The following is a 17,207-nucleotide window of genomic DNA, read 5'->3' as shown; positions in this document are numbered from 1 at the left end:
TTGGTTTTTACTAAGACTTTTTTTTCTAACAGCCTTTTCAATTCAAACTGCTTCATTTTTCCGCTATTGGAATCAATTTCTACTAATTTTTTTTCAAGACGGTATTGCAATCGCATTTGCGCCGCGCCACTTTTTGAACAGTTTTGACAGAAAAAAAATTTATCGGATTTTTTCAGTCAAAAAAAAATAAAGCAAAAATTTTTTTAGCTTTGTGACGAAATTCCCTGACTTTTCCCTGATTTTTCCAGTATATTTATAATTCCCAAACATTTCCAGGTTTTCCAGAAATGTGGTCACTATGTATAAATATCGTCAGTAAATTTATTTTCTGTCTACCAAACGTCTCTACAGCTTATCCTTGATTTTTATACTGTATTACTAACAACAAATGTACAAATCGGGAGATAATTCAGATGACTAATAGATAACATTTAAAAATAAAAATAAAAAAAAATAAAATAACTGTCCTTAAGATAACTGCAATAAGTTTTTAAAAGAAAACGTTTATTTATAAGTGACCTACGGACAAGCATATCTAAATCCACAGATCAATAATTCGTTTAAAATTAATTAATATTTAAATCTTATTAATTATGTACTGAAAATAAATCAATAATTTTATCTGTTGTATATCAATATATATATATATATTTAAAAAATAAATTTACTTTGAGAATGGAAAGTAGGTGGTACCTTTCGTTGAAAAGACACGCCTGCGAACAAGAGCTCATCAATTAATAGCATTGATTCCAATTGAGGCATTCGTTCATTTAATTTAATCTCATCTCGTCTCGTCTTATTTTATTTTCTCTTTTTCATTTACTACCACCGACGCTTATACTGCTTCTGCTTCTGCTTTTGCTTCTGATGATGACTTATTGAGCTGGATCAAAGCTATATAAAATTGTAACTTTAATTTGCGGATCTCCAGCATCTTCTAATCGACTTGATATTTTTTTCATTGAAATTAACAAATTTATTTTTGAAAAATAAAAAATTTTTTCAATTGAAAAACATACACGGAGAAATTATTATCGTTTCAAATTATATGATGTCATAGTAAAACTGGATCATGTTGGCCACCTGTCAGAAATTAAAATAAACACATACAAAAATTACTATAGCCATAGTAAAATAGACAACGATTATATCACAAATTACACGTGTAAAAAAAATTCAAAAAAAGTTCGACGTGTAGAATTTCCAAACTTGAGACAGATTAGAACTTTGAGTAGAACTTTTTTTAACTTTTGTAACTTTGAAGGTAAAAAAAAAGTTTACCTCGGACTTTATATGAGCGAATTTTGAGTAAAAAAATAACGTTTTTACTTCAATTTACCCTCGTTTCGAAAAAGTTCAAAAACTTCTAATTTATAACTTTATATGAACGTTTTTTTATTTTTATTGGGCTATTGGTTTCTAATGGGAAATTTTTCAAAACGAGGGTAAAATGGAATAAAAACGTCATTTTTTTTTACTCAAAATTTGCTAGTATAAAGTCCTGGGTAATTTTTTTTTTACTATCAAAATTATAAAAGTTCCACTTGAAGTTCTAATCTGTCTCAAGTTTAGAAGTTCCACATGTCGAACTTTTTTGGAATCTTTTTGGAAGTATCTTTTTACACGGGTACTGTAACCATTGTAAATTTTTCTACAGTCATAATAATTTTCGAATGTGTTTATTTAAATTTCTGTCGGGTGGGCAACATGGTTCAACTTTACTATGACACCACAGCATTTCAATCGTTAATGAATAATTTTTCCGTGTATACTGTAGTAGTTTGGTAGTCTTTAGTGAACCACACATTTACATAAAAGCTATATTACCAACTGATGTATTCACGGTAGAAAGATTTTGCGATTGTTTTATCATTTAGTTGGGTAGGACGAATGTCGTTACGGTTGTTGCCTTTGAGTTACTACTCATCACCACAGACAGCATTAGCAGTAAAAAAATATGATGAAGGAGAAGAAGAAGAAGGAAAAAGAATTGCAGGAGTTTAAGTAGGCGGAGACCAAAATTATTAACTCGATGTTGAGCTACTGATGTTACTTGTCTATATTTTTATAAATCCTTCTCTTCTGTATCCGACATTCATCAATATATAGAGAGAGTAGTGTGAGATCTAGTTTCAGATTAAACTAGAGTTTAACCAGCCGACCGATAACTCATTAGTTCGCGGACTGTTAGAAAAAAATGACCCAGCAGACTAAAAAATGATTGAGGCCGAAATAATACGAACAAGAGGAATCAAATTATGTTGATATGAAGTACACGAGATGATTACGAAACGGTTATATTAATAACCCGCGTAACTCAGTGCAGACGTCAGTCAATCTTTTATTTAGTTTATTTATCGTTTAAAAAACTCTATATTTTTTTTTTACTCTACATCACGAAGTTGAAGTCCGTGCTCATTAACTCTTCATCACTGTTGCCAGTTGGCAATATCCTTACAATTCTTTACTGACCTTAAATTCATCATCCGAGATCGTCTGGCAATCTACCAAATTAAAATAAGGGTTGAAATTAAGGAGCATCGCTCTTGGTGGTTATCCTTATTGTTATCTCATTACCATTTATAGTCTCGCGATATTATTTTAGTATTCAAAATATTTATTACTACCAATAATTTTTAAATTTACAACAAACTCACTTCTACACGGAAAGAAAATTATGGGAAGTTTTGCTATGCATTATGGGGACCATTCCCATAATGGTATGGGAATAGTTCCTATACCAATATGGAAACTATTCCCATAATATTATGGGAACCATTCTCATATCATTATGGGATTTATTCCCATAACATCATAAAAAATTTTTTTTGCAAAAAAGTGTAGAAATTTCCCTCATGATATGGAGAGATTCAAATGAAGCTTCTTCGACGCTAAATTTGTTAAAAAAAAAATTTTTTTTGTTAAAAATTTTAATGTTTTTGCCATATACGATTTTTTTTCAATTTTTGACTTTCTGTTTTTATATTTAATAATATTTCTGTGTATTATAGAAGTGATTTCCACACTTTTCTTTAAATTAGTTTTTCATGATAGTATGGGAACCATTCCCATTATATTATAGGAATAGTTCCTATAATAGTATGGGAACTATTCCCATAATGGTATAGGAACTATTCCAATTGCATTATGGGAACCATTCTTATAATATTATGGGAATAGTTCCCATACTATTATAGGAACCATTCCTATAATGTTATAGAAACGGCTCCTATAATTTATGGGAATGGTTCCTATAATTTATAGGCACCATTTTTATAATTAGAGGAACCATTCCTATAATGTTATGGGAACGGTTCCTATAATTTATGGGAATGGTTCCTATAAATTATAGGTACCATTCCTATAATTGGAGGAACCATTTCTACAATATTATGGGCATCATTCCCATAGTTATAAGAATTATTCCTATAATTATGGAAAACATTTCTATAATTATAAGAACTGCTCCCATAATTTATGGTCGTAATTCTTATGATGGTATAGGAAAAAATTTCACAAAATTATGGGAACAGTTTCCATAATTTTCTTTCCGTGTAGTAATTTACTTTACCTTTATTCTGATTAAAATTATATAATTTATAAAAGATTACTATTTAAAAATAGTGATTCAAGTTTGATTATTTACTGTCGCTTTTTGTTTCTTAAGTATATACAAGAAGTTGAAAATGACATTTGTTCGTAACGCCCAGTTTGCACCGCAAATGACAGTTTAATGAGTCAAGGTTTCCAAGTTATCGCATAAGCTAATCGATTTTGCTCGGTCTATTAAGCTGATTGATCGTACCTGCCTATTGCTCACCATAAACCACTTTTTAAATTATTTATTTCCATGATTTATTTGTGGGTGTGTGAAAGTTTATTGATTAATAATTATAATTAACATAATTATATAAATATACATATATATTTTTCAGCCCGTCAACGAATGGACATCGCTGAATGTCGTTGAGTGGATGTCGGCCCTAAATCTGTACCGCTATGCAGACGTCTTCAAGTCTAAGGACATCAAAGGCGCCGATCTTATTCATTTGGATCGGGATAAGCTGATGGTAAGCTAAATAATACCAATAAAAAATATATATATATGTATCTATTTATTGAAACTCTTATTTTTTGTCGTCATTTATTTTTAACTTTTTTTATCCACTTCTTCTAATCGTTTTGTAAAAAATCTACAAGGGTGGCAGTCACCATCGAAGCATGAAACTTGCAAAGCGAAAGGTCGAACGATAAAGACGGCAAGCGGTTTTCTGTGGATCGTTATTAGCTCAGTTTTACGATCACTCGCTCGCTCTCGGATGTATCCGTTCTTTCTTTACTACTCTCGAGCTGCACCGTTATATTCTATACTATACTACACGACCAGTACAGGCTTAGTCTTCTCTTTTGCTACAGTAGTTTTAGAGATAAAGAAAAAAATAAACAACCCAAGAAAGAACTAACGATTCTGATAGAAGAGAAAATATTATATTGGCTAAACTATTGCCCGGGCGTCTTTATAGAGACACAACACACACATACAGCCACTATCTCTTTACTCATCATATAATAATCAGTATACTGATTTTTTAATGCCTCTTGAAGGTTCTCAAGATTATTTTTTAAAATATTATTTAAATTACTTGCTTACACTTGATCAATTGAAGGTCTCATAGGCTATTAAATTCACAACTTTTTATTATTATTATCAATGGAAAATTTTATTGAATCCTGCGTTTTTAAATTTAAGCGGCAGAACAAAATGACGTTTATACTCTTCGGTAATTGATAATATTTATAGCGAGAGAGGTAATTGCTGTGAAACTTTAAGGAAGATTAAAAAAAAAAACTAAAGAAAAGGGTGACTCTAGGCTCAGAAGTTATCAGAAACTCTAGCTCGAGAAAAGAGAGTGACGGGACAAAAATGCAAGGCGCCACGGTTGTTATTTAAAATTTTTTTCGTCATCACTGTTAATCCGTATTAACATACTAATCGACTCGTAAATTATACTCAACTCGTGTCCTTTCTGTCCGTGAAAACGGGCTCTATCTCTTCTCTTAACTTGTGTAACCCCACGGTGATCTTGTATAAGTAACTTCCACCCGACAACTACTACATAAAGAAAAATAAAAAAGAATAAGTATCTTTCTCTTGTCTGCGTGTATCCGCGTCTTTTCTCATCTCTCCAAGTCTTTCTCAATATACATTGCACTTATCTTAAACTTCTCCTTCACCATTACCTTTCCCTTCACCTCCTACACTTTCTACAGCTCCCTCTCTGTCTCCTCGTCACCAAACTCTCGACTTTATCTTCTTCACCTCGGGTTTTCTATCACTCCTGTGATTTTATTTGGCTCACAAGTACGCTTTGAAACAAATGTCACGTTTCGCTGACTGACCACGTACCCAGTGTCATACACCATAAATCTGCGGTTTATTAAACTTTAACCATGGATTTTTATATACATATATATATTTTTTGTTTTTATCTCAACTATTACAGAATATGGGAATAAAAGATGAGTTTCATCAAAAAAATATACTGGTGTGCATCGAGGAGTTATGTCGGCCATCTTCATTGCCAGCATTACCAGGATCCTTACCCGACAACAGTACCAACAAATCCCAGTTGACAATCAATAATGATAATACTTGTACGAACAATAGTAATACTGGTGATCATACGTCACTGTCATCATCCTCATCCTCGTCATCATCAGTTGCCCTTGCAGGAACGACAAACAATCCAGTTAATAATCAGAAGCATAATCTAGTACCGCACAGTTTTAGTGTACTAGAGAGGTGCGACAAGTGCCACAAATATCTCCGGGGTCTTCTGCATCAAGGATTTCTCTGCCAAGGTATTATTATTAGTATCAATGTGGAGTATTACAGGCATCAAAAAATATTCTGCCAGGATGTCAAATGATATTACTTTTTTTGGCGATATATATAACATGGGCATCACAGAACTACCTCACTTTATTATTATATTTTTTTTTCTACAGATTGTGGTTTGGTCGCCCACAGAACGTGCTCAGCAACGGGTTTGCCCACGGCTTGCATACCATCTGACCAAGAGAGTCGTGCTAACCGATTGGCTTCAGGTGCGCTAAAATATTTTTTTATTCTTAACTTTATTTTATTTTTACTACTCATTGTTTTTTATTATTTTATTTTATTTTATTTTATTTTATTTTATTCAAATTCTCCCACTGCGAGTCACACAACCGAGCTAGATTATTTATATCACTTTGTTCCCTCTTGTACTGACGAGATACTCACCTTGATCTCGTGATACGTTGAGTGACAAGGATTTTTCTACATCGTCCCCCAAATACCATTCAATGGTTATTATGTATTATATTATATCTATATAAATTGATACTCTATTATATTATTATGTTTTATTTTATTTTAACTCCATACATATTAGGGTGACCCAAAAAGACCCAGTCTCATATGAAAATTTTTCGGTTTATCATTTCTTAAATACCCTCCGAAAATCAGCGCGATAAAAAATTTTTAAAGGGTCGAGAAATTCGGAAATTCAAAAAATGATTGAAATTTGGATTTTTTTTCAATTTTTTCTTTCGGCAGAAATATTTTATGTAGAATCAATAGCATGCGGAAACTTTTAGCTCAAATTATAAATTTTTAAACGTCGCTCAAAAATTTTGAATATTCTGATAATAGGGAACTTATATTTTGAATTAATTTTTGAATTTTTTTATAACTCAACTATTATCATTTCACTGGCGTATAACTTTTGCATAACCGAAAATATACAGGACAGAATTGGAAAATAAAATTGCGTAAAATTTAAATAACCAAAAAAATCTAAAAATTGAACTAAGAAATAAAAAGTATATAAAGAACTCATTTTTTCTACGTCTCTTATATTTTCATTCATTATGATATAAATTGATGGTAAAAAAATTGAGATGCTTTAATATTCATGGGTCGCTCGAAAACGTGGCAGTGTTATAATTCTACTCAAGGGAAGTAGTTACAACTCTACTCACAGTTTTTTAACTCAGGTTTAACTCTACTCAGTTACATTTTCACTCAGCTTCAACTAGACTCAGCGACAACTTTACTCAGGTACAACTCTACTCGGGTATTTTAGCCTATCGATAAAATAGAAATTTTTTGTGAGTAGAGTTGTAGCTGAGTAAAGTTCTCGCTGAGTCTAGTTGAAGCTGAGTAAAGATATAACTGAGTAGATTTAAACCTGAATAAAAAAAACCGTGAGTAAAGTTGTGAGTGAGTAGAGTTGTAGTTACTTCCCTTGAGTAGAGATGTTTTGAGTAGAATTGTAACACTACTGAAAACGTCCAAAAGACAGGGCTCGGAAACATTCAAAATTCTTGAGCGACGTCCAATTATCTAAATTTTCGGCTAAAATTTTCGGCGAAAATTTTTAGCACCATGATTTTACGATCACAAACTATCGCTTCCATGAGAAAAAATAAAAATTTGAATTTCACTCATTTTTTGAATTTTCAAAATTTTTGTGCGACCTCTTAAAAATTTTCTATCGAGCTGATTTTTGCAGAGGATTTTGAAAATATGATAGACCAAAAAATTTTCATATGACTCGAAAACAGAAAAGTCGGGTTTTTTGGGTCGCCCTATTACATATATACACATAAATTATTATTATTATTACATTTCTAGTCTCAGGTTGATTGTTTTCCGGTAAATATTCCTTAAACCGACTAGATAATTTACCAAGTATTGTTATGATTATTATTTTCTGGTAAGAAGGCTAACCGCGGGCAGATATTAAGCGTAATCTTAATTTATTTAACCACCATACAAATTAACACTGATACCAACAAGTTGTAGCTCTCTGTAGTCTGTAGTAGACCACAAAACATCAGTGTTTACTGGTTATTATCATCATTATATTATTTATTACCAAAAAATATACGTATACATTTTAACCGCATAATTTTCGTGATCGTCTTCACAGATGTTTATATTCGCTACCGGAAGTTTTAACTAAACAGATCATTATATATTAAATATTTATAAGAAATATCAGTTAAGTACCGTGTAAAAAAATATTTAACTATTTTATCATCCGTATTATTTAAATGTTATATTAAATTAACTTTACCCGGTTCTTATTAACAACGGTTCCTATTCTCGTCGTGGAAACAGTCGTTAATGTCTCCAGTATTATTGCCGAGTTATAACTTCTTGATTCATAAGTGCTGTGGCATAATAAATTTTGTAAAAACATTACACGTGGTGTGTATGACTACACGAGAAACTGCTATGCGCATTCATGAGCTTCATGTTGGTTTACTTCTCGTTGATGTATTATATATATATATATATATATATATATATATATATTTATATAAATGTGTGTGTGAGTGTGTGTATGTTTAATAATATAATAGCATAGTGTTGTGTGATGGCGCCAGACCAAAGAGACTACGGACCCGTGCCATTACTTTACTCACTTCATCATCACCATTTATCGTCTTCCTTCGTTGTGTCTCTCGTAATTTAATTTACAGACAATTGTCAAGTTGAGACACACCATTTATTCAACTTATCGGTATCTACGGGAGAGTTTTACGTGGGTGATTATTTATATATGTGTTGTGTGTATGTGTGTAGATATATTTATAAACTAATATCGGATATAATAAAAAAACGTTTAAATATAATTATATATAATTTTACATTATTATATATAATTGTCTATTGATAATTTATGTTGCTAACAAATGTCAATATCTATAAATAATTTTTATTTCAAAACCTCATAAATATATTTATTAATTTTTAAATTAAAGTTATTTATAGAAACATAAATTAGCATTTTTTTAATTTTTAAATTTTATAAATTAATTTTACGAAAAAAACTTATTTTAATTCACTTTCATAGATTTTTTACAAGCGAAGTTAAAAATATTTCACTTGTCAAACTTGTTTTGATGAATAATTTTTTTTTGAAATTTCTGGCATTAAATCAAATTTAATTACATGAAAAAAAAAAGTTTATTTCTTAATCTCAACGCGAAATAATATTTCAGATTATTTAAATACTTGGAAAAAAAAATACGTTATTAATAATTTTATTACTTTATATCGGAGTATAAAGTAAGAAAATTATTTACCATTAGTAGATGCTCCTTGTATATTATTAAAGTCTCTGTAATTTCGCATGCAATAAAAAAAAATATTCACATGTATAAAGTCATTAATTATCAAGTTATACTTGTGATAATATAATTTTATGTAAACTACTATTATTATTTTTAATCATCTATACATAATTTCAACATTCAATATTCATTTTTTTTTCTTATATATATTGAGAAAAATCGACTATTGTTTTTTTTCAAAAGTTATACGGAAAATGTTGTTCGTGATGACGAAAAAAAAACTTTTAAAGTTTGAGCTCTTAATATTAATATCCTACCAAAAACAGATTCTCTGTATGAAGTCGCGCCAAGTACACGTTTAAAATTTTTTTTTGTAAAAAAAAAATATTTTTTACAAAAAAAAAGTCAAATCGAAAAATACCAAGTACTAATATGATTCAAAGTCATGGTGAACATTTTTATAAAATTTCAAAAAAATTGTGTAACAAAATTTCAATGTACTTGGTGTGCGTTACTACATGCACTCAAGTAAAATTAATTTCTAATAAAATCAAAACATGTTCTTTTTTTTACTATTTTGTAAGCACACCAAGTACATTGAAATTTTGTTATACAATTTTTTTTTTATATTGAAAACCGCCTCATTGCAATTTTCGATCTCCCATCTAAATAACATGGAAAATTTTTTTGAAAGTTTGGTATTTTATCACTGATTAGGGAATCAGTGTATTGGAAAAATCAACAAACATTTTTGTTGAAAATTGAACGCTCTACAAAAAAGTTCTCTTATCATTTTTTGATAAATTTAATTTTTAAAAAGTTATTCAAGGTCGAAGTTTAATTCATAGTAAATTTTGGTATTATTTGAATTTTGTGGCAAAACTATCGGACTTATCTTGAAATGTTATAGGACATTTTTTGTAGATTACTCAATTTGCTACAACTTATCTCTTACAAAGTTTTCAAAATTCCTGAAAACTCTTTAGTTATTTGTATTCAAATGTTCGTCTTCCGAGAAATCGTATTCTGGCCGATTTTAATTGTTTACTTTTAAAGGCAATTTACTAAAGAACTTTTGAAAATTTTGAAAATTTGGTTATAGATAATTTGTGGAAAATAAAATGATCTACAAAAAAGGTCCTGTGACATTTTGAGATAAGTCTGATAGTTTCGCCGAAAAAGTCAAATAATACTAGAATTTAGCATGAATCCAACTTTGACTTCGAATAACTTTTTAAAAATCAAATTTATCGAAAAATGATAAGAGAATTTTATTTAAGAGTATTTAATTTCCAACAAAAATGTCTATTAATTTTTCCGATACACTGATTGCCTAATGAGTGATAAAATTCCAAACTTCAATAAACATTTTTCTCATGTTATTTAAATGGAAAACTTTTAGAAAAAGAAAAAATAGTCGATTTTTTTGAATCAGTCTAGTATATATATATTTCTAAACAATTTTATAGACGATAAAAATATCCGTCAGCACTTGATTTGATACAATAAATCCGACATTGATAAGCTTTTGAATTAAAAAAATAATAATCTATAGAAAGATTTAAAAAAAATTAAATTTTATAATATACTGTTAGTATTTAATTATTTTTCGTTGAGTATACTGTCATTGATAAGAAAAAGTGTCAATAAATGTTATTAATACGGTATTTAATTTCATTTATAAAGACTCTCTAATTGAGATAATGAGTCACTAAAAAAAATAAAAGAGAGAAAGAGATAGGTGTGCTTCTCATTTGTAAGTAAATTTATCGCTGACATCGTTAACGATAGCTACGAACAAAGACAACCGAAAGGTTATTCAACAATTACTACTTACTCTAATATTAATCAGTACCATCATAAAATCATTTTAAATCTAAACCCAAATTGCATCGCTCATTTTTATCAATGATCATCGGTATCTTTTAATAATTAACTCATTATTATTATTTTTATTAATTAATTATCTGTTATCTGTTATCTGTGAGTTTATTATTTACATTAAATTAAATTATTTAAAAAAATTAAAAATTATAACCAAGAGCAGACACAATAATCGCTAAAACCGTGGGTGCAGTAGCAGCTGTAGAAATTAAATTTTTATTATTTTTTTTCCTTCATTCTCCGGTTTATATACTACATATATATATATATATATATATATATATATATATATATATCCATGTGTTGCTTTTATGAGTCGCGTAATTCATGCTTCCAACAATTGAAGTCGTTATATCCCACGCGGCGCCACGGACTGCTTCATATCGTTGTTGAATCCGCATATATATATGTATATATATATATATATATTTAATACATATAAAAGTTCGCTTATAAAACCATATAGAAGCAGCAACTAAACTAAACGTGCTTTATAAAACATCTGCATGGTTATAGTTACGACCACTACGATTATGAAGTTGATGATGATGTGCAGTAAGTCGTAGATCGGGGTCACACGATCATCTGCTGAGTTCGAGTGTCTCAATTTATTTTGACTGACATACTGGCAAAAAATATCAACCCAAAAAGTTTAATATCATTAAGACGTTACTTTTTTTTTTTTTATTAAATGTTAATCTGCAAAAAAAATATAATAATAATAAACGTCTACACAAGTCTGTACTGCGCAGTCATAATTATATTTTAATCATATTTTATTCCAACGTTGCAGTGTAAAAATTAATTTTGAATATGGTCCTAATATTGACAGATAATCAAAAATTTTCGGATTTTTTTTCCAAATCGATAAATTATAAAAAAAAAAAAAAAAAAAAAAAATATGCACATGTAGAAAATTAAAAAAACTATAGGTGCAATTTTTTCAAATTTTTTTTTTTTTTTAATGCATCGTTTTTAAAAAAATTCAAAAATTATTAGGCGTCGACTGATTTCATTATCTTTTAAATTGACAGGCAATTAATAATTTTTTTAATTTTTTCCAAAATGATAAATTATAAAAAAAAAAAACTAAAAATATGCACATGTAGACAATTAAAAAAACTATAAGTGCAATTTCTTAAAATATTTGTTTTTTTTTTATAATTAATCATTACGAAAAAAAATCAAAAAATTATCAGACGTCGGCTAACCAGTATCATAATTTAATTAGGATTAAATTTTATTTTTACTCAGGAATCAAAATATAGAATTTTTATACCTTAAATATATGAAATATATATGTATAATTTTATAAAAAACTTTTCTACTGGCTTTTAAACTTTTAATTAGTATTTTATTACGACACTCGCTGATCTAAACTTCTATTAGTTTTAAATTTCTTGTCACTTTTCTTAGTCTCATAAAATTATATTATAGATTTTATATTCAAACTCATTGATTTAAATCAAACAGGAAAAGTTGTCTGTAAAAAGTATTTTATGAAATGAATCTGTATAAAAATAGTTATCGTTACTCAATAACAAGCTTGTATTTAAAATTCAATGTATTTTATTGAAACATTAATTCAACAATATTATTTTATCATCATCTAAAAAAAAAATAGTTTCTTTATCTTTATGACCTATTTTATGGATTTAAACTACAGAAGCTCTTTAATACTTGTAATGTTAAATTAAATTTAATCATTATTTTAATAACAAATTTATTTATTTAAATACAATGATAAATAATCATAATATTTATGATTAATTATAAAATGATTAATGTATGTTTATTTATTTTTTCAGTTTTTGGCCTTGCATTGTGCTCACAGTTTGATACGACGAAACGGACAGCACCAGTACTCGTTGAAAGATGTACCAGGGTTCTTGAAGAAAGGGCTCTTAGTGATTTATCATTAGATTTATATAAAGTTTATTACAACAGTCCGCCTAATGAACAAACTCTAGAATTACGCCAAAAGCTCAATCAAGGTATGTCAATATTCAAATTTAAATAATTTTAAATTATCAGTTTAAAAATTCTCAATAAAAAAAAAAATACTTATCCGTTAGCAGTCGTCGTAATATATACTAGGGTGATCCAAAAAAAAAAAAAAAACAACCTATCAAATTTATGACTCAAAAAGGACCTTTATACCGAAAAAAAATTCTCCTGTGGAGAAAAATTTGTAGCTCAATTTCAAAAGGTGTGTCGCTAGACATTTGAAATTTCCCGCTTAGATAACACGCGAAAAAATTTTTTTTTTTCATTTAAAATATTATAACTTTTGAACCGTTTGTGATAAAATTTTGACTCTAGAATATTCTTGAAGGGCATTAAATTTCTTGAAAAAAAGTCCCTGGAGTCGAATTTCTAAACTTGATATTTCGTATACTTACAGGCTATGAAAGTCTAGAGTAAACAGAATTATATAAATTTAAGGCTCTATTATTAAAAATATCAATACTACAAGAGAATTCTTGGACTTGAACAATTTCAAAATATTGTTGTGGGACATAGAGAAAAGAAATTCCTGCAAGTTTCAGCCCTTAATTTTAATTTTAAATACTTGACATTCGATTTTTTAAGTTTACCTATTTAAAATACATAGGAAAGCTCTATAGCTCAGGCGCATTTCAAGTTATCAGGTCGCCGATTGCGGTATTTTGTAGAAAATTTAATACCCTTCAAAAGTCGCTTTAGTAATTTTATTGAGATTCTAATTGTTTTTTCTGTATTGGTTCTGAAAATCGTTATCTTGATAATAATTAGGGTTTTTAGTTGATGTTGACTAAATAAAAAAATTTACAGTAGAAATGCAGATAACGATTTTTTAGGAAATTTCATTCTTCCGCACTAGAGTATTTACCATCGGGTAGAGCTCTAATTTACCACGCTTTTCTCTTTCATCCCAATTATTCATTGTCAATAGACAGATTGTAATTCTGCATTTTCTAGATAAATAAAAAAAAAAATTTCATTCTTCGTTCACGTGATAGAGGAATTTTATTAATTTTGTAAATAAAATAATTGTCAAAAATTTTTCCGAAGCTTATCAAATTTAATCTTCTGTATTTTTATTAGTGGGTTAAAATTTATAAAAAGAAAATTATTTACTGATTTAAAATAAAAACTAAAAGACATTTGGTCGAATTTTTATTTAAAAATTATTTAATGATTTTTTGTCTTGTAAAATAAAAAAAAAAAAATGGAGTTAAATTTCAATTAAAATTTTACTCAGTTTGAATTTTAAAATAAATTAAATTTTATGCGCATAGTTATAATTTTAAAAAAATTTCTGTATTGATTTAAATATAAAATAACATTTAATGCTCTTTACTTTTTCTCATTAAAAGTTACAGTACTTGTATGCTACTATATACTATAAATTAAAGTGCTGTACTATAAAACACCTTTTGTGTGCGTTGAGTATTTGAAAGGGAGTAAAACGTTTAGGTGTTTTAAATTAAAATACTTGGATTTAAGTATTGCAATTAGCAGCAACTATATTTTACAGTACTTTTGTTAAATATATGGATACTGCGCACTTCAAGTGTTATAAATTTTATAAGTAAAGAAGTATTTCTTAATTTTTAGTAAGCGCTAATTGTACTAAAAATACCGGGCTACTTTATTTTCAATGATTAAAATATTTTCTCATAAATTTCTCACAAAAATACAGGAAATAAATTTTATCAATATTCAAAATTTATTACGCGGATTTATTATCAATACAAACAGACATTTATCGTCATAAATATGAAGTGTACTATCTAGTGAGCAGCTTCCTTATGAACTTGCTCTCGAAAAAATAAATTACAAATTTACGTATCAAAAAAAAAATAATTATATTGAGTTAAGAGTAATGATAATTTATTTAAATGCTCGTAATTATTTATAAGTCTGGAATTACGACTGGTCATATTGTTACATATATTAGTATTTAACTTGAAAAATTTAAAAATCAATATTATTGATTAAATAATTAATTAAATTATTTTAATGTTTTATTAGATGTCTACAATACAGATTTGAATTTATACAGTCTTCAAGGCATTGCTAGTGTGTTAAAAAAATTTTTACGAGAATTACCAGATCCAGTAATACCAGTGCAATGGTACGACAGATTTTTAGAAGCCTCAGGTATGTTAATTTACTTATAAAAAATATGTAAAAAATAGGTAATGGTCTATAATAGGGGCTCCACCTGTTTGTGTCAAGCAAAAATCGAATAATATACATATTGCAGCTCCAAGTTATTTTGGCAAGTATGTATCGGCAGATTGAAGATATATGCGTCCAATTCTGAATTTTGAAAACACTAATAACTTATGGTTATATATTTTAAACTCAATTATTTACATTAAAGTATCTGTACACTGGGTTAAATTGTATGCTAATACAAATAAAATTTATTAAAGAATAATTCCGATACAATATTAAGTCGATCGATTATTCCATTAATTAAAAATGACTTATTTTAATCCTAGAGACACTAGTTTTTAACTGTCGTGTATAAAACTTAGCAAATACGATAACTCCCGATAAGGTTACACGGAAAAGAAAACCTTTAAAAATTAGTATTTGAAATTATAACCCGGAACTCGGGTCAATATGGGGAATTTTAACATTCCAAATAATAATTTTATAACACGTGCCCTCAATTTTCTAAGTATCAGGTTACGATTTTTAAAGTTCAAATAGTAATTTTTCTTGCATAGACAATAAATTTTCATACTTATCCTGTAATTATTCACGTTTTAATCATAAATGAAAAAATGACTATTTAGAATGATAGTATTTACTGATCACTCTATCATATTACTTATCATTCTCAATTTATATAGTTCATTTTTTTCCGTGTAGAGCAGTATCCGATCAGGGAACTAGTACCCGATCACTCATGTATTTCATAATATTTTTATTAAATAAAAAAGTCATCACCCCAGGGGTTAATGAGAAAAAAAATATAAATACCCCCAAAAACATATTTTTCGCGAATATTTCATAAAAAAAAAAAAAATTTGTAAAAAACTCAAACAAAACTTGAAGAGAAAAAAAATTCACATAAAAAATCACTAGAAAATTTTCTTGTATCTATAAAAAATAACTCGTTAACTAATTCGTCAGCAAAACTCTACCGTCCATCTTACGGCTTTATATAAAAGTTATAATTATATATTTAAAATTTTTACCTTTGAGGACCAAGACCTGGATCGGTATCCTGTGTTATAAAAAAATTAAGGCCATAAAATTTTAATCCGCCGTGTAACTGAACACGTGAAAAAAGTTTATTTATAGAAATTTAAAATGTAAGCACCTGGAACTTAAAAAAATGGGTGGAGCCCCACTTGTAGACCATTACCAATAAATGCAATATTAATAATGATAAATATTTATTGTAATAAGTTATGAGAAATGACGAACAATGTGCAATGAGACTCAATCAATTAGTAAACGAATTACCAGAACACCATAGAAATACGTTGTACTATTTAATGGCTCACTTCTGTCGAATTTGTAAATTGCAACATGCCCGAGGATACACGGAACCACCGACAATTCTAGTACAAGTATTGTGTCATATATTCCTCAGGCCTCCTTGGGAACGTATTATGTAAGTATTGTTATATTTTTAATTGATAATTTTAAAACATTACATTGATCAGCTCAATTATTATTTTTTTTTGTTAATAATTGTATTAATTAATGTATACAATGTTTACTTTATTAACCAATGGCATTGTTATTATTACTCTAGACAAGTAGTACACAATACTGAGGCACATATACGTATAATGGAACTGTTATTATTACACGGTAATTGGGGTGAGAGGTTACCAGAGTTTGCAAATCCTCCACGTTTACCACCACGTAAAGTTTCGAGGCCACAATTTCCAGTACTTGAACAATTTAATACTATGGAGGATGATAATGTTATAGCTGATCGTCAAATTTGTATTGATAACAAAGATCATCAATCTCACAGGTAATAAAAATTTATATTTTTATTTTTCTAATAATTATTTGTTACTTTAATTTTAATTATATTTAAAATTCATTACGTTTTGTAAAATTAAATAGTATAAGGGCATGCTCAGACCCCGCGTAAAAAAAATTCGTTCCGAAGAGATTCCAAAAAAGTTCTGCACGTAGAACTTCTAAACGTGAGACAGATTAGAACTTTTTTG

At 28.3% G+C, this 17,207-nt stretch overlaps 1 protein-coding gene across 6 annotated transcripts in view; it reads left to right on the top strand.

Moving 5' to 3' along the window:
• The window catches only part of LOC130666941 (phosphatidylinositol 3-kinase regulatory subunit alpha), a 73,904-nt gene that overhangs the window by 37,105 nt on the left and 19,592 nt on the right, over window positions 1-17,207 (top strand). For all 6 annotated transcript variants that reach the window (XM_057468284.1, XM_057468283.1, XM_057468282.1 and 3 more), the window contains 7 exons: window positions 3,936-4,070; window positions 5,505-5,862; window positions 6,010-6,108; window positions 12,822-13,007; window positions 15,031-15,159; window positions 16,426-16,633; window positions 16,778-17,005. In XM_057468284.1, the coding sequence (XP_057324267.1) occupies window positions 3,936-4,070; window positions 5,505-5,862; window positions 6,010-6,108; window positions 12,822-13,007; window positions 15,031-15,159; window positions 16,426-16,633; window positions 16,778-17,005 (1,343 nt within the window). The remainder of the gene's footprint in view (window positions 1-3,935; window positions 4,071-5,504; window positions 5,863-6,009; window positions 6,109-12,821; window positions 13,008-15,030; window positions 15,160-16,425; window positions 16,634-16,777; window positions 17,006-17,207) is intronic.

Source organism: Microplitis mediator, chromosome 4 (genome assembly GCF_029852145.1).
Source record: "Microplitis mediator isolate UGA2020A chromosome 4, iyMicMedi2.1, whole genome shotgun sequence".
In the NCBI taxonomy this organism is placed as follows: Eukaryota; Metazoa; Arthropoda; class Insecta; order Hymenoptera; family Braconidae; genus Microplitis; species Microplitis mediator.
Note: the sequence above shows the minus strand (reverse complement) of the source record. Positions and strands in the feature narration are given on the sequence as shown.